The sequence below is a fragment of the Hyperolius riggenbachi genome, chromosome 5 (assembly GCF_040937935.1).
Source record: "Hyperolius riggenbachi isolate aHypRig1 chromosome 5, aHypRig1.pri, whole genome shotgun sequence".
Lineage (NCBI taxonomy): Eukaryota > Metazoa > Chordata > Amphibia > Anura > Hyperoliidae > Hyperolius > Hyperolius riggenbachi.
The window spans coordinates 425267292-425286013 of record NC_090650.1 but is presented as its reverse complement, the minus strand read 5'-3'; the positions used below and the strand labels follow the sequence as shown (position 1 = coordinate 425286013).

General features: G+C 45.6%; 1 protein-coding gene across 6 annotated transcripts in view; it reads left to right on the top strand.

Moving 5' to 3' along the window:
• ZFAT (zinc finger and AT-hook domain containing) overlaps positions 1-18722 on the top strand; it is a 222358-nt gene that overhangs the window by 96889 nt on the left and 106747 nt on the right. For 5 of the 6 annotated variants that reach the window (XM_068238053.1, XM_068238052.1, XM_068238051.1 and 2 more), the window contains 3 exons: positions 7473-7622; positions 9452-9625; positions 15632-15720. In XM_068238053.1, the coding sequence (XP_068094154.1) occupies positions 7473-7622; positions 9452-9625; positions 15632-15720 (413 nt within the window). The remainder of the gene's footprint in view (positions 1-7472; positions 7623-9451; positions 9626-15631; positions 15721-18722) is intronic. The other variant, XM_068238055.1, reaches the window with a different exon arrangement.

Below are 18722 nucleotides of genomic sequence, written 5' to 3'. Positions count from 1 at the left end.
GGTACTCTGGGCAAACTGCCACAATGTAACAATGTTCACAGACAGGAAATGGCTGTTTACAGCTGTCTGTAACAGCCAAAACAGCTAGCAGCAGCTACATAACCTGCCCACAGTAACAATGTCACCATGTAATAAATGTCAGAATGTAAATCGGGGAGAGGAAAGATTTTACAATGAGCAAACACTGACTAAATCATTTATACATAATTATTGTAAAAATGAAGCACTTTTTTTATTACATTATTTTCACTGGAGTTCCTCTTTAAACATCCACATACAAAATATGAAAAATGTAAAACTGCTGCGCGCACCAACGGCCAGCCGCCCCCCCTGACCCCGCCCTCCTCTTGTCCCAACAGCTACACATGTGCAGTAGCTAAAACACAGGGACAAGGGGACGCAAGGACAGAGGGGTTTTATTATATAGGATTGCTATTTATACCTGTACCGGTGCTGTCAGTTAGCTGCAGGGGAAGCCGGCAGGCAGGTAGTAATATTTCCGAACAGACTATAGCATTAGCTTGAAATAATACTTACACATAAAACAAGTTTCATTGTCTCCCTTTATTTGCCTTGACAAAATTATACCCTTTAGTTACCATGACGATATTATACCCTTTAGTTACCATGACGATATTATACCCTTTAGTTACCATGACGATATTATACCCTTTAGTTACCATGACGATATTATACCCTTTAGTTACCATGACGATATTATACCCTTTAGTTACCATGACGATATTATACCCTTTAGTTACCATGACGATATTATACCCTTTAGTTACCATGACGATATTATACCCTTTAGTTACCATGACGATATTACACCCTTTATTTACCATGGCGATATTATACCCTTTATTTACCATGGCGATATTACACCCTTTATTTACCATGGCGATATTACACCCTTTATTTACCATGACAATACTACATCCTTTATTTACCACAGTGATGTTATACCCTTTATATACCACTAGCTGATGGCCTGGCGCTGCCCGGCTACATACTTGGCTGGTGTTGGCTCTGCCCACTTTTTCTAAACCTAACTGTCAATTACTCAATGACCTAGCTTGTGAGCTTTGCAGTCTTTGTCATCAATAATTTGCATTGAAATTAAACAAATCTTATTGGCTGTTTTTGGCTCCACCCCCTTTTCTAAATGTGAACCCCAGTCACCCAATCACCAACTGTACCAGGTTTGATGCTTGTGTCATTGACAGTGCAGGAATGGCAGCAATTAAATATTCCCCTTGAAAATCAATAGGTGAATTTTTATTGGCTTTTGTAGGCTCCACCCACTTTTTTGAATATTAATCCCAGTCACCCAGTGACCAACTGTGCAAAGTTTGAGAACCCTGCCAATAACAGTGTAAAAAATGGCTGCAGTTTACATTTTCCCAGTGAAATTTGTATTTGTCTCCGCCCACTTTTTGTTTATGGGGATACAAAGTATCTTATATGTTATTCCAGGTAATGTACTATGTGTGTGCCAAATTTTATTCAAATCCATTCAGCCATTGTTGCGTGATTAACCCATTCGCGTTCCGTCGTTTTCACTTGAGAAATGTTCACCTCCCATTCATTAGCCTATAACTTTATCACTACTTATCACAATGAACTGATCTATATCTTGTTTTTTCCGCCACCTATTAGGCTTTCTTTGTGGGGTACATTTTGCTAAGAGCCACTTTACTGTAAATGCATTTTAACAGGAAGAATAAGAAAAAAACTGAAAAAATCATTATTTCTCAGTTTTCAGCCATTATAGTTTTAAAATAATACATGCCTCCATAATTAAAACTCACGTATTGTATTTGCCCATATGTCCCGGTTATTACACCGTTAAAATTATGTCCCTATCACAATGTATGGCGACAATATTTTATTTGGAAATAAAGGTGCATTTTTTCCGTTTTACATCTATCATTATTTACAAGTTTAAAATAAAAAAAATATAGAAATATATCATCTTTACATTGATATTTAAAAAGTTTAGACCCTTAGGTAAATATTTACATGTTTTTTTTTTTTTATTGTAATGGTTTTTTTTTTTTTATATTAAACATTTTATTTGGGTAGTTTTGGGAGGGTGGGATGTAAACAATAGGTTTATAATGTACATGTGTGTTGATTTTCTATTTTTTTTTTACTTTTAGTTGTAGTATTACTTTTTGGCCATAAGATGGCGGCCATGAGTTTGTTTACATGACGTCACTCTAAGCGTAACAATTGCTTAGAGCGACGCATGGGGGAGGTAACAGCCAGAAAAGGCGCAGCTTCCGAGAGAAGCTGTCGCTTTTTCAGCGGGGGAGAGGAATCCGTGATCGGGCACCGTAGCCCGATTCACTGATTGCCTGGCTAACAAACCGCGGGCCGGCAGCGCGCGTGCACGTGCGCGATCTGCCGCGGGAGCGTGCATGGTTCCTGGACGTAGAAACTACGTAGTTTCTACGTCCAGGAACCAAAATAGGTTGACAAACATCCAAACTTTCACATTTATAATATTAATGAGAGGAGGGTGTTACCGTATACCCTTTATTTACCATGATGATATTACAGTGGGATGCAAAAGTTTGGGACACTTTGTTAATCATCTTGATTTTCCAGTATAAATCGTTGGTTGTTACGATAAAAAATATCTGTTAAATATATCATATGGTAGACACACACAGTGATATTTGAGATGTGAAATGAAGTTTATTGGATTTACAGAAAGTGTGTAATAATTCTTTAAACACAATTAGGCAGGTGCATAAATGTGGGCACCACAAAAAAGAAATGAAATCAATATTTAGTAGATCCTCCTTTTGCAGACATTACAGCCTCTAATCGCTTTCTGTAGGTTTCAATGAGAGTCTGTATTCTGGTTGAAAGTATTTTGGACCATTCCTCTTTACAAATCAAAGTTCATTCAGGTTTGATGGCTTCCAAGCATGGACAGCTCTCTTTAACCTCCTTGCCGGTTATCCCGAGCTCAGCTCGGGGTAACCTGCGCAGGAGGATATCTCAGGCCCCGCTGGGCCGATTTGCATAATTTTTTTTTTGTTACAAGCAGCTAGCACTTTGCTAGCTGCTTGTAACTTCCGATCGCCGCCGCTCGCCGCCGATCCGCCGCAATCCGCCGCGCCGAGTCGCTCCCCCCCGCCCCAGAGCCCTGCGCTGCCTGGCCAATCAGTGCCAGGCAGCGTTGAGGGGCGGATCGGGATTCCCTATGACGTCCCGACGTCCATGACGTCGGTGACGTCATCCCGCCCCGTCGCCATGGCGACCGGGGAAGCCCTGCAGGAAATCCCGTTCTCAACGGGATTCCCTGCATACTCTGATCGCCGAAGGCGATCGGAGTGGGTGGGGGGATGCCGCCGCTTAGCGGCTATCATGTAGCGAGCCCTTGGCTCGCTACATGATTTAAAAAAAAAAAAATTAAAAAAAATGTGCGGCGCTGCCTCCTTGCCGGATTTTTTAGACCGGCAAGGAGGTTAACTCACACCACAGATTTTCAATTATATTCAGGTCTGGGGACTGAGATGGCCATTCCAGAACGTTGTGCTTGTTCCTCTGCATTGATGCCTTAGATTTTGAGCAGTGTTTAGGATTGTTGTCTTGTTGAAAGATCCAGCCCTGGCGCAGCTTCAGCTTTGTCACTGATTCCTGGACCTCCAGATTCCTCCAGAATCTGCTGATACTGAGTGGAATCCATGCGTCCCTCAACTTTGGCAAGATTCCCAGTCCCTGCACTGGCCACATAGCCCCACAGCATGATGGAACCACCACCATATTTTACTGTAGGTAGCAGGCGTTTTTCTTGAAATGCTGTGTTGTTTTTTCCTCCATGCATAACGCCCCTTGTTAAGGCCAAATAACTCAATTTTAGTTTCACCAGTCCACAGCACTTTATTCCAAAATGAAGCTGGCTTGTCCAAATGTGCTGTAGCACAGTTTTCCCAAACCCTGTCCCCAAGGCCCACCAACAGTGCATGTTTTGTGGAAATCCACAGAGGTAGTTAATCGGCTCTACTGAGACACTAATTACCTTACCTGTGCATGTTTGTGGTTTTCTGCAAAACATGCACTGTTGGTGGGCCTTGAGGACAGGGTTGGGGAACTCTGCTTTAGCATACCTCAAGAGGCTCTTTTTGTGCTGTGGACGGAGAAAAGGCTTCCTCTGCATCACTCTCGCATACAGCATCTCCTTGTGTAAAGTGCGAAGAATAATTGAACAATGTACAGTGACTCCATCTGCAGCAAGATAATGTTGTAGGTCTTTGGTGCTGGTCTGTGGGTTGCCTCTGACTGTTCTCACCACTCGACGCTTCTGTTAATTCAAGTTTTTCTTGGTCTGCGACTTCAAGCCTTAAAGTGAACCTTAAGTAAAAAATAAATTGAGTTTTACTCACCTGGGGCTTACCTCAGCCCCCTGCAGCTGATCGGTGCCCACGACGAGTCGCTCTGATGCTCCGGGTCCCGCTGGCGGCCACTTCCGCATAGGGGTGCTATTTTGGCTGGGAACGCGTAGTATCAGCCACGTTCCCCAGCCTGACGGGTCCTGATAGCGAAACCGGAAGTGGCCGCCAGCGGGACCCGAAGCATCACAGCATCTTGTCGTGGGCACCGATCAGCTGCAGGGGGCTGAGGTAAGCCCCGGGTGAGTAAAACTCAATTTATTTTTGTCACTTAAGGTTCACTTTAACTTGAACTGAGCCTGTAGTCTTCCATTTCCTCAATATGTTCCTAACTGTGGAAACAGACAGCTGAAATCTCTGAGACAGCTTACTGTATCCTTCCCCTAAACCATGATGGTGAACAATCTTTGTCTTCAGGTAATTTGAGAGTTAGTTTGAGAACCCCATGTTGCTACTTTTCAGAGAAATATAAAAGAGAAGGGAAACTTATAATTGACCTCTTTCTTATAATTGGATTCACCTGTGTATTTAGGTCAGGGGTCACTGAGCTTATCAAACCAATTATTGCACATTTTCTGTAAATGCAATAAACTTCATTTCACTTCTCAAATATCACTGTGTGTGTCTCCTATAGGATATATTTAACTGACATTTTTTATCGTAACAACTAGCGATTTATACAGGAAAATCATGACGATTAACGAGGTTGCCCAAACTTTCGCATCCCACTGTATACCCTTTATTTACCTTGACAATATTATACCCTTTATTTACCATGACGATATTATACCCTTTATTTACCATGACCATGACGATATTATAGCTCTCGCCTTGCATTGCTGTTTAGCTATGTATAATCCATTAACTTACTTTCAATTAATATGGAAATGCTTTAGTGTAATCGCCATCATAATTACTTTTGTCTTTCTGCTTGTGTTGATTTCAGTAATTCATTTCAGTGTTTGTCTATAATTATTTCCTTCCTATTCTTCTTACACCTCCGGTTCGTCTTGTGCCCGGCCAGGCTGATTGTTTAATTGCCGCACAACACACTTTTGTTTGCGTGCCTCTGAAGAAAGTGAATCGGCAATCATCCGGTTTCCGCAGTAAAAACCTTTCTTTGATAGTTGGAAGTAGTGGAAGTTAGGTTATAATGCTCTTATTCCTGTGGGTCTTTTCACAGCTCCGAACTAACTAAATTTCATCCTAACTGCGTCGCTGCAAAACCGGTTGTTTAGATGTGGTAACTGTAGCTGCTACTCGACACTTCCAAAGCCCGCAGTGCATAAGGGGGAGCGGAGTGCTTTGTTTGGGAGATATAGCCGAGTGCACGGATCGGTTATGAGTTTAGTTACTCTGTAGCTGATCTCGTATAGCAGCGGGGACGGTGCACGGATCCCTCATGACTCAGGATTACTTTGATCTCCATGCCCAGGGTTCTATTTCATGAATACATATTCTGTCGCCAGAGGGCAGTTGTCTCAGGGCGAGGCGAATGATGGCGCACCCTGCTGCCGCCAAAATTCATGGCGATGTTAAAAACTATTCCTCCTGCAAGGAGGAATCCAATTTCTAGCCATGGATTAAGTAGTAATGCTATGTTTACCTTGTACTTATGTTGTACATGTTCCTTCCTGTTTTTGGGTTGGGGGCGGTTTCCTGGGTGTTTCCCGGGAGCCACCCACCCCATCGGAGGAGGGTACATAGGAGGCTTTGCACCATTTGCACTCTGGCTATGATTAAGGACCAGTAGGTCCGAAACATGTCAGCTAGATTTGTGTGTTGACCTATTTGGATACGTCCATAATAAAGATTAAAGGATCTTAGGAGCACTGTGCGGACCCTTCGTTTTTTCAAGATTGTATGGGACTGGCTATCCTGGTCTGGCACTGCTCTATCTGGGGTGAGCGGTTTCCACCTTTTCTCTATTCCTCCTGCAAATCGTAGCAACTCAGGGGGACACGTAATTTGGGGACTGACTATTGCTGGCTCCCGAATTACTGTTATGCGGCTGCAGACCTTAGCATTGCAGCTATAGCCACACCTATACCAGGCTCTATGCCAAATTGAGCTACTTCGGGCCTTCTCCTCACAGGGTTACTTGGATCTCCATGCCCAAAGTACTTCTTCAGGTCTTCTCCCCATTGGGTTACTTTGATCTCCATGCCCAGAGTACTACTTCAGGTCTTCTCCACTTTGGGCTAATTTGATCTCCATGCCCAGAGTACTACTTCAGGTCTTCTCCCCATTGGGTTACTTTGATCTCCATGCCCAGAGTACTACTTCAGGTCTGCTCCGCTTTGGGCTACTTTGATCTCCATGCCCAGAGTACTACCTCGTGTCTTCTCCCCATTGGGCTACTTTGATCTCCATGCTCAGAGTACTACCTCAGGTCTTCTCCCCATTGGGCTACTTTGATCTCCATGCGCAGAGTACTACCTCTGGTCTTCTCCCCATTGGGCTACTTTGATCTCCATGCCCAGAGTACTACTTCAGGTCTTTTCCCCATTGGGTTACTTTGATCTCCATGCCCAGAGTACTACTTCAGGTCTTCTCCCCATTGGGCTACTTTGATCTCCATGCCCAGAGTACTACTTCAGGTCTTCTCCCCATTGGGCTACTTTGATCTTCATGCCCAGAGTACTACTTCAGGTCTTCTCCCCATTGGGTTACTTTGATCTCCCATGCCCAGAGTACTACTTCAGGTCTTCTCCCCATTGGGTTACTTTGATCTATATGCCCAAAGTTCTTCTTCAGGTTTTCTCCCAACAGGGCTACTTTGATTTCCATACCCAGCGCTCTACTTCAGGCTTTATCCTCACAGGATTACTTTGATTTCCATGCCCAAAGTTCTTCTTTAGGCCTTCTCCCCATAGGGTTACTTTGATCTCCATGCCCCGAGTACATCTTTAGATCTTCTCCCCACAGGGTTACTTTGATTTCCATGCCTATAGCTCTCCTTTGAAACATTTTAGATTTCATCTCTGTGATTTAATTTTTCTGATTTGCCAGCTGAAGCCATCCGTAGTGTCTACCATGGCTGATGTTTGTGTGTCTTGTGTTTAGATGTCTCCGCTACCCTGATATCGGAGGTCCTTGGCCGTAAAGTTCAGATAAAAGGACTGATCGGGAAGAGGGCAGCTAAGTGCCCGTATTGTGACTCCTATTTCATGAAGAACGGCTCTGATCTCCAGAGGCACATATGGGCGCATGAAGGTACTTTCTCTACTAATTCAGTCTATTTCAGTTGTTCACTTGTTCTTTTTATTGCTTTTAAATCCATGTATTGAATACCAATGCAGAGACTTTTCTTTTAGGTTTTTTGATAGTGATCTATTAGTCTGTAGAAACTTTGATGTCCCAATTGAGGTGAAGTTGTAAGGAACAATCCATGTACATTTATGCTTCTTGGTTCCAGGCCGAGCTGCCTGTTGTTTTCTATAGTCAAGTAGAGAGTAGAATGAGCAGATGGCTTCCCACTGTGGGAGGCTCAATAGATGTTCTTGAGTAAACAGTAGAGGTTGGTTATTATAGCATAATGAATCACTTGTGACCTTTGTACCGACCTCAGGGGACACCTGTGTATATATAGTAGAACTGCTGCCTTCACCAAACACCCGTCAAAGTGCAGGCTTACCAGTAAATGGTAAGACCCATATTCTAATGGCCCATACTCACGGGCTACAATTGTCGCCGCAACACGCGGCGCGCGTGTGTTGCGGCGACAGGTCGCCCGTGAGTATGCGCCGTTGCACGGGCGCGCACCCCGAACTGTCGCTCGTCGCTGATGTCGCCAGGCGATTGAACTGCTCAATCGCCTGGCGACAGTTGCCGCCGCAATTCCGCCGCAACTGTCACTAGTCCGTGTGAGTACGCGGACTAGCGACAGCAACCTCCATTGAGGAATACGGAGCTTCCGGCGGGGGGAGGAGGAACGTCGGCGACAGCTTCCGTCGCACCACTGGTCCCTCTTCCGTGTGTGTACGCGGAGGGACCTGGCGAGGAGCTGTCGCCGGCCTGTCGCCCACACGCTCACGTGTGCTGGCGACAGGCCCAAAAAGTTGTCCGTGAGTATGGGCCATAAGGTTTGCACGTTTTAAAGGGACTCCGAGCTCTGAAAAAAAAGGAAAGTTGTACTCACCAGGGGCTTTTTCCAGCCCAGTGCTGGTCGGGAGGTCCCACGCCGGCGTCCTGGCTCCTCTCCTTCTCCCCGCTCCGGAATGGCTGGCAGGCCGCAGCCCGGGCGACACTCTCCCGAGTGTCGGGCTGCTTCTTCCGCATATGACGCGGATTACGTCACACGCCGGCCGCCTCGCGTCATCACGGCGACCGGGGTGACAGTACTGCGCATGCGCGCTTTGTTCGCGCATGCGCAGTACTTTCATGCCGGCCGCCGTGATGACGCGAGGCGGCCGGCGTGTGACGTAATCCGCGTCATATGCGGAAGAAGCAGCCCGACACTCGGGAGAGTGTCGCCCGGGCTGCGGCCTGCCAGCCATTCCGGAGCGGGGAGAAGGAGAGGAGCCAGGACGCCGGCGTGGGACCTCCCGACCAGCACTGGGCTGGAAAAAGCCCCTGGTGAGTACAACTTTCCTTTTTTTTCAGAGCTCGGAGTCCCTTTAAGTCGCCACCCAGGCCAGGGTAATGTCAATTCTCCTCTTGCATAGCCATCGTTCACTCTGCCCTACTGGTTTCGCTATTGCGTCATCAGGGACGAGTCCTGTTGATGCAATTACGAAACCGGTATGGCAGAATGGACGAGGTGATGGTGCCAACGGGTAGACCTTATAATCTGGGTCTGACCATTTTTCTTGTAAGCCTGCACTATAATGGGTGTTTGGTGAAGGATTTACGCAAAAATGAGTGCTGAAGTTTGGTACAAGTTATATGAGGAGTCTAGACTGAGGACTTTTACTTTGGCTGCTTTTGGACTTGCATCTTTGTCTCTCAAAGTGCAGATATCAAGATAGATAGATAGATAGATAGATAGTCAATACTTTATTTATATATTTATATACATATGTTGTTTTCCTGTTTGTCCTCAGGTCTGAAGCCGTTTAAGTGCACGGTGTGCGAGTACGCCACTCGCAGCAAGAGCAACCTGAAGGCGCACATGAACCGGCACAGCACGGAGAAGACCCACCTGTGCGATATGTGCGGGAAGAAGTTCAAATCCAAAGGAACGCTGAAGAGCCACAAACTCCTGCACACGGCTGATGGTGAGGAACCACACGTTAAAGCTACACTCTAGCCCTGACACGGAACACAGTCTAGGTGTCGCTACACTGATATGTATCACACAACAGCTGTGGCAGGTTACCATAAGAGGATCAGCATCTCCTGGCCTGCTGATTGCCAAATGCAGAATGATTGACATAGTTCGCAGAGCTACAGTATGTGGTAAAATAACCTCACTCTATTTTTTCCTCAGCTGGATAGCGTAATTGTAAAGGGGGAAGGGGGGCTGGGGGGAGGGGGTTGGCACTATGCATTTAACACTATCGGCGCACTCTACCACAGGGTCATATGCCATTTTTTGCGAAGCGATGTGGCAGGAGCATTGCATCCTCACCACAATGCAAAAAAAATAGTGTTAAACCGGCCTCAAAGTGAGCTGCTCACTTGGCTGCTGGCAGCGCCCAGTGTGACATCAAGCAGGGTGTGGCCAGCACTGATCTCCCCTAAGTCCACACCTTTTTGAAGCCTCTTGCACACTACATGCGATTCCTTTTTTTTTTTTTTATATATATACGATCCGGTCTTTGATTACGATTAACCACTTTGCATCCAGACCTTGTTTTCAACTTATTGACCAGAGCAGTTCTGACAGTTTAGTTATGTCCCTATTTAATCAGAAATAACTTTATCCCTACTTATGACACCGAAATGAAATATATATTGTTTTTTTCAAGACAAACTAGGCTTTCATTGTATGCCATTTTTTTCCCTCAAACAATTTTGTTTTCTATGAATTTTAATGGGAAACAAAGAATAAAATAGAAAAAAAACATGTATTTCTCAGTTTTACCAATTCCAGTTTAAAAATAAAAAGTGCTACTGTAAATAAAAAACACAAATTTTGTTTGGCTTTTCTTACTGCTGATCACAAAACCTAGATAATGTTCCGGTCACAATTTATGGTGACGATATTTGATTTTGAAATAATGTTACAGTGTGTATTTTTTACTATGAAATGAGAAAGTACAAGTATTTTTAAAAGTTAAAATCAATCTCATAAGCTCAGGAAACATATATTCCCGTTCACCAATTAGTGCTGCATCAGATAGTGCCAGAAATGTGCACAGGAACAAGCCCGATCCTGCACAGCACTGCTTCTGCTACAAGACATATATCTACTGACCTGTGGCTTAGATGAAGTCCCAGAGGACGTATATCTACTGGCCTGTGGACGAAGTGGTTAAAGAACATAGCATGTAGTACTTTTTTTAATGGGAATAAAAAATCGGATTGTATAAAAAAATCAGAATCGCATGTAGTGTGCAAGAGACCTAAAGGACCTCGATCGATGAAAGCAACTCTTTTTAAAGGCTGTATGTTAGGGCACACATTACCACAAGTACTAGAAGCAATTTCTTTCCTCACACAGCACTGCCTATGCTGTAAAATCATCCTATCCTAATCCTAACATTTGTATCACGCTTTTCTCCTGTCAGACTCAAAGCACTCAAGAGCTGCAGCCACTGGGACACACTCAAAGGGCCACCCCGCGGTGTTAGGGAGTCTTGCCTCAGGACTCCTTACTGAATAGATACACTATCCAGCCACTGTCCTGATGCCTCCAGATACAAAAATGGTTGGCTTTGCAGGACTGGACCATGTTCCTGCACAGGGGGTTGCTATCAACTCCTCAGTGTGTAGTCTAGTAATCACCTAGCTGAAAGAATCTTATTCAGGTAGTGATGGGGGGTTAGGTTTACAGCAGTGTGTGTTTACTGTCTTCACTGATGTGACTGTGCAGAAAGGCATTAGCAGTGTATCTTTATCAAGGTTCCTCCACTCCCCCACTCCCCAGCATGGACCGCAGTGAGCAGCCAGAGCTTTGTTACATGCTGCAGAACCAAGTGTAACATCACAAGTAGCCAGTCAGGAGTAGTGTATATGTTACAGGCCGGCCAAAATGCGAAGGGGCCGTGTTGCAGCGGCCAATGTCAGAAATGAGTTTGATTCCGGCTCCAACCCCTGCCTCCCTCCTCTCACCAATCGGCCCATAGAGTTGCCATTCTGTTGCTATGCAGCCAGTGGTAATCCGGCTTCTTTCTCTTTTTGACGGCTCCGACTACTCCCCTGCCCACTCCTATAACTTCGGCAGCCGCTATCCCCTAGCCCCCCTCTATCTCCCCTCGCACACCGTTTGTCGCCGCAGGCCAGCACTTGGAGGCGCAGGCAGCGGGAATGCTGCAGACATTGCTTCTAGTGTTGTCCGGATCATGAACGATTCAGATCTTTGATCCGAATCTCTTTTGTGAGTCGAATCATCCGGATCACCAAAATGAATGTTTAGGATAAAAAAGGGGATGGAGCCAGGAGCGGCACGCCCCCCTCTCAACGGGCAGTGGGATCCTGGAAGCAGAGCAGAGATGGATCGCTCAGTTGAAGGGGAGAGAGCCTTGCAGAGACAGGTAGATGAGAGAGGGGACATGGGTGCCACTGCCAGATATGTGTAGAGCACACATACTGGCTATAACGTGCTGCTGATTATAGGCTGTCTGTTCCGTAGTGCTGGATAGTGAACAAATGGGAACGTTTTGGCTCAGAAGCACAGCTCAGTAACCAGGGCTGTGGAGTCGGAGTCGTGGAGTCGGGCAATTTTGGGTGCCTGGAGTCGGAGTCGGGAAAAAATGCACCGACTCCGACTCCTAATGAATTTGTAACTGTAATTAAAATAGAAAATATGATAAAATGTTCTATTTCTCAGATAATAGTCATTAAAAATAATGTATATATACAGTATATATACAGTAATAGCTGTGCTTAGTCCACAAAAATGAAATAAACCAATCAAAATTAGTTACTTGTGCTGCTTCAATAAAGCAGTCCCCGTATTTTTAAGGTCAGATATACATATCTGATTGTGACTGTATATATGATGTGTACACAGGAATCTCTTATATATACTAAATAACATCTATGCTGTAAGAATAAAGCCTGATGTGTAGCTGTGTCACTAATAGAGATGGTCAATGAGATGGAAATAATTCTGCATTGATGCTGATTTATGCAAATGTATGCACTCCCTTTGCTGATGAAATCAAATAATTTGATATGTTGTTAAATTAGGTTTAGTGACTGCAAATTAAAGGGGACCTGAGACGGATGAAAAGTAAAGTTTTATACATACCTGGGGCTTCCTCCAGCCCCCTTCAGGCTAATCAGTCCCTCGCTGTCCTCCACCACCCGGATCTTCTGCTATGAGTCCTGGTAATTCAGCCAGTCAGCGCTGTCCAGGCTGCATGCCGCTCCCACAGCCAGGAACATTCTGCACCTGCGCAATAGTGCTGCACAGGTGTAGTATGCTCCTGGGGGTGGAGTGTGTGCATGCGCACTACACCCGACTGGCTCAAGTACCTGGACTCATAGCAGAAGATCCAGGTTGTGGAGGAGGACAACGAGGGACGGATCATCCTGAAGGCAGCTGGAGGAAACCCCAGGTATGTATAAAACTTTAATTTCATCTGTCTCAGGTTTACTTTGTTACACAGTAGTACTATACTCTACATATGCACTCCCCACAGAACTGCAGGGAATCCACTGAGAATGCTGTGCACATTGAACACAGTGGTGTTGTCTGTTTACAATCTCCATATTCCCCTGCAGAGTACCTGCACATCATTCTTACATGTACCCACACTTACATTGCCTAGGGCCTGATAGATGTTCTTTGTTCCGGTTTGTACCTTTTACAAGTACTCTTACCAAGGACTAGTTTTAGTCTAACGGGAATAAATATGGCAGTCTACATATCCTTCTCACTTCAGTTGTCTTGTAAAATTCCTAAGCGTTGGCAGTTAAGAGACGAATTTCACGTTACATACTTTTAATCAACAAAATTGTAATATGCAAATTAGAGGAGTCGGAGTCGGTGGAATCCTAAACTGAGGAGTCGGAGTCGGTGGATTTTTGGACCGACTCCACATCCCTGTCAGTAACTATGCAGACAGCGTGCTGGGCTAGAATGACGGGGCAGGCACTGTGATTGCTGTGCAATATAATCCTCCTGCACTTGCTCTAAACAGCTGCACTTAACTTCTCCCTAAATTTATGATGCGTGTTGGAGGTGAAAACAGGACACATTGGGGTGGGGAATGCTTTCTTTCACTGTGAGACGTTAGCATTCAAAGTATACAGATGAACATATAAGTGAAATATTTTTAAAGAATATGATTGCAACATGTGCACTGGCGTAACAATAGGGGATGCGACCCCTGCCGTCGTGGGGGGCCCCCCTAGGGCCCGCTCGGGGACTTTTTGGGGGCAGGAGGGGTCGCAGCATAAGAGAAGAGCTGTGGACGCAGATCGGTGGGGAGGGGGGAAATTTCCCCTCCCTCACCTCGGGCTCTCCTCTTAGCGCTCCCCTCCTGCAATCATTGGTTGTGCTCGTGGCAGCGGCGGCAGGCAAGCTGAGCACATACCTCCTTCTGGCCGGTCTCCGATCACTAAGTGCTTTATGGAACTTCTTGCAGGGGGGCCCGGGGCTTTCTAGGTACGCCCCTGAACATGTGGGTAATGTGTGCAAAAAACATTTCTGCTCTCTGCTCACCCCTCTTCGTCCACTCCCTGCCCTTCTCTGTCCACCATCCCTCCTTCTCTGTCTGTCCACCCCCTCCCCTTCTCTGTCCGTCCAACCCCTCCCCTTCTCTGTCCGTCCACCCCCTCCCCTTCTCTGTTCACTGCAGGGAAAGTCCTGTCCTGCTAGTCATTTCACCCCAGAATGCTTTCCTAGTAAAAATGATTTGAGATTCGGATCAAAGATCCGGATCTTTTCAATGATCCGATTCGAATCATCCGAATCATTGAAAAGATCCGAACTTCCCATCTCTGATTGCTTCTGCCAGCCCTCGCTCTGGTGGCATGAATTCTTGCTCCTTGCGATACTTCTCGGATAAAGGGTGGGTACTGGGTAGCAGCCAGTGGTGAGAGGCGGGGCGGGGGAGGAGCAGGACTCTATGGGCCAACTGGTGAAAGGAGGGAGGCATGGGGTGGAGCCGGCATCAAACTTATTTCGGCCAGAACCCTAAGGGCCCGTTTCCACTAGCGCGAATTCGCATGCAGACAACGCATGCGGATTCGCATAGGCAATACAAGTGGATGGGACTGTTTCCACTTGTCAGTTTTCATTTGCGTTTTTATGTGCAGGATTTTTCTGCACGGTAGACCCTGCAGAATTCGCCTGCGTGTGGAATGCAGGCGAATCGCAGGCAATGTATTTAATAGGAAAATCGCATGCGTTTTTTGCATGCGTTTTTTGCCGCGATTTCGCGTGCGATTTCGCATTGAAAGTAATGTAAATTGACACAGGCAGTGACATGGTTAAAATCGCATATACCCTGCCTATGCGAAATCGCGGCAAAAAACGCATGCGGAATCGCATCCGCATGCGATTTTGTCAGCGGTGATATGCGGCGATTCCGCACCGCACTAGTGGAAACCGGCCCTTAGTGGCCAGACTTCGAGTTCTGGCCATAACATATACATACCTCCCTGACTGCTGGTTGTATTACAGCACATCTAGCTACCTGTTACCTCCTCTAATCTGCTTTCCTCCTCAGCCTCTGTGCATACTGTGAGGAGAACACAGTGAAGGATTTGTGAGCTGTGTTAGGAATGAAGGATGATTTTACAGCAGACTGAATGAACTATGAGAATACATACAGTGCCCCTGGCACTAGTGGTAATATGAAGCCTAAAAAAACAGAGAATTTAAAAAAAAAAAAAAAATTATCGATAGTTGTCCATTAATTACTGAAAGACAATAGGCCTCTGCTTCATGTGATGTCACACTTATCACTACTGGGGGCAAGAAGGGTCAAGAAGAAGAGAAGGAGGTTTCAGCTGCTCACCCTGCAGACATGATGACTGGTGAAATTTTGCAACTGGATATTAAGATTTCTCTGTGGAGAAACAAAGGGATTTTGCATTAGAATTTAAAATGTACTTTCTTTATTTTGTATATTTTGCATCTCCATGACATATTTTTTTCATTGCAGGAAAACAGTTTAAATGCACAATATGCGAGTTCACCGCCAGCCAGAAACCCCAGCTTCTCCGCCACATGGAGCAACATACTTCCTTCAAGGTGAGCAGTGCCTGGGGATGGATGGGGCTTCCTCATACCGGGATGTGCAGCCTTCTGGTTATTTAAAGGGACACTTAAGCCAGAAATAAAAAAAAATCAGTTTTACTCACCTGGGGCTTCTAGCAGCCCCCTGCAGCCCTCCCGTGCCCTCGCAGCCACTCGCTGATTCTCCGTTCCCCCACCACCAGCTAGTTTCGTTTTCGCTGACAGGGAGTGGACGGGCTTTCGGGCCAGCGTAGGTCTGGCTACACGCGTATCTTTCTTCATATGCCCGTCCTCTATAGCATCCTGCACGGGCGCAGGACAATATTGCGGACAGGAACATAAAGAAAAAAAAAGCGTGGCCAGGCCTGGCGGGCCTGTCAGTGAAAATGAAACTAGCTGGCGGCCGGGGACTGGAGGATCCGTAAGTGACTACGAGGGCACGGGACGGCTGCAGGGGGCTGGTAGAAGCCCCAGAAACTGATTTTTCTGTTCCTGGCTTAAAGAGGAGCTGTTAGGTATAAGGTCTCAGAGAAAATAAACACACATATCAGTAGCTAAATATTGGCTGTACTTACATTACATATGCATTTCACTGTCCACGTTTGGATTTCACATACTTTTTATATAGTATTTGCAGAGAATGATGCTCCTGACAGCTCATGGCAGGTTCCATGTTTGTCTGTCTCCTATGAAGCCAAATGTGTTGTCATGTCCTCCCTGCTTTCTAAAGATTCCACTCACACAAAAGCTCGTAATGAATAACACTACTGTGCAGTGAATATTAATTAGCCATGTGGCTAGGAACAATAGCGGACTCCTGCAGTGTACTCTGCCCGGAGATTTATCAGTGCTGTGCGCTGGACTGCGTTACATGCTATTGTTACTTGACCCTGTAACTTCTCACTAGCAGGCGAGGGGAGGGCCCCAGAATGCTTTGCTGTATGTTATGCGGCCTCTCGTCCTTTTAAGAGCTTGGGAATACAGAGCCTTGCTGTCAGCACACATCAAAAGTAAGAGAGTTTTTTAACTTCAGTATTGCCTTTTTGGCTTACTTCTAAACTGTTTAACACAGGAGAATAGAGGTTTAAATTAGCTTTTGCAGCCTGACAGTTACTCTTTAAAGAGAATCTGTATAAACAAACATCCCTGCCTGTTTGGGGTCATCTCCTAGCCCCCTCTGTAATATTTTTGCTGCTCTCCACTGCAATATAGAGGGTAAAAAAACTGTTTTATAAACTGTTTTGTAAACAGAAAAGATGGCCACCAAAACAGGAAGTACATCAGCAGTGAACTCAGTTAATACACAGTGAACTCAGTTAATACACAGTGAATACACAGAGAATTCATTGAGTTACACATTGAATTCAGTCTCCAGAGGTTATGTGCAAGTTTTGAAAGAGCTCTGTGTCAATGAAGCATGACAAGCTGTGTCTTTACAGCCTGGAGTCTCAGCTCTGCACTCCTGTCAGCCTGACAGGCAGCTTCCTCCTCAGTCAGCTATTCTTTGTTCAGTTTATCAGTCTGTGTTTATCAACCTCACAGATAGCAGACAAGCTGACAGTGAGAGCAGGGACACTGGCCTCAATTCACGGAGCATTATCAAACGTTTATCAAACGTTTGATAATTTACCTCATGGGTAAAATCTCATTTTGAATTCACTAAGGTGTTATATATTTGTTGAACGTTTTATCGGTAAAACATTCGATAAATATATAACACCTTAGTGAATTTAAAATGAGATTTTACCCAAGAGGTAAATTATCAAACATTTGATAAAGTGTTTGATAAACGTTTGATAATGCTCCGTGAATTGAGGCCACTGTCTGTGAGGAATAATCATCACAGGAGCACTGGAGGGGCTTGGAAGGAGTTAACTTGTTCACATTACTGAAGAGGTGGCAGCCTTCCAGACACAGCTGACAAATCCAACAGGGGAAAGATAAGTTGATTTATTACAGAGATGGTGCAAGTAGAAAGTGCTGCAGTAAGCCAGAGGACAATGGAACAGCCTTAGGAACTTGTAGGATAGGAGAAATACTGCTAAAATTTTTGTTACAGAGTCTCTTTAAGTGTCCCTTTAATGAACATAGGGTAGACCGCTACAATCCCCTAGGCTTGGCGGGGGTGCTGAGCATACCTGCCACAGGGCAGGACACATAGATTCAGCAAGAAAGCCCCACAGCACACCATGGCGTAGTGTATTCAGGAACTATTATTGAGCACAAACGACAAGCAGAAAGGGCAGCTGAAGCCTTTTCAGACTCTCGCAGGTCCTTAGTCATAGCTAGTGCATGCATTCCCAGTGCATGAGCAGATGCGTAAGAATGACCCACCTAACTGATGCCCCTAACCCTAATCAAACCACCGAACCAATACCTAACCAACCACTCTAGCCAATGCTTAACCTTTAGGCCTGATTCACATTCGCATTGAAAAATGGTCTGTTTGCAGATCTTAAAGGGGTTCTGTGGCATCTGAAAAAAACAAACAAACTGACACTAACCTGGGGCTTCTATCGGCCCCCTGTAGCTGTCATGTCCCGCGCCGTCCTCCTCCGATGCTCCGTTCCCCGGTCCTGGTCTAATGACGTTTCTAACGCGGCTGCGCGGCCATGGCGTGCGCGCTCCAACCCGTGTCTCCGAGAGCTTACTGCGCAGGAGCAGTATGAGAAAATCTTGCGCAGTAAGCTCCTGGAGACGTGAGCGGGAGCGCGCACTATTCGTCTTGTTAGGCGAATAATTGAGCAGGAAACGGAGCATCCTAGGAGGTGCTAAACCCGTCCTACACTAGCTACTGTTTGTGATCCCCTTCTATTGCCTGAGGAAGCGGGCTTTGCCTGCGAAACGCGTCGCACCTTTGGGGTATTTATAAATAAATGTTTTGACGCTTGTCAGACAGGTGTTACGCATCTGCTTTCAGGAGGTTAGTCCACCGCTACCTCCACAGCATTTTTTGAACTTTTAACATATGTTTTTATCCTGCTGGCGCCTCTGTTCCGTTATCTACATATCAAGTC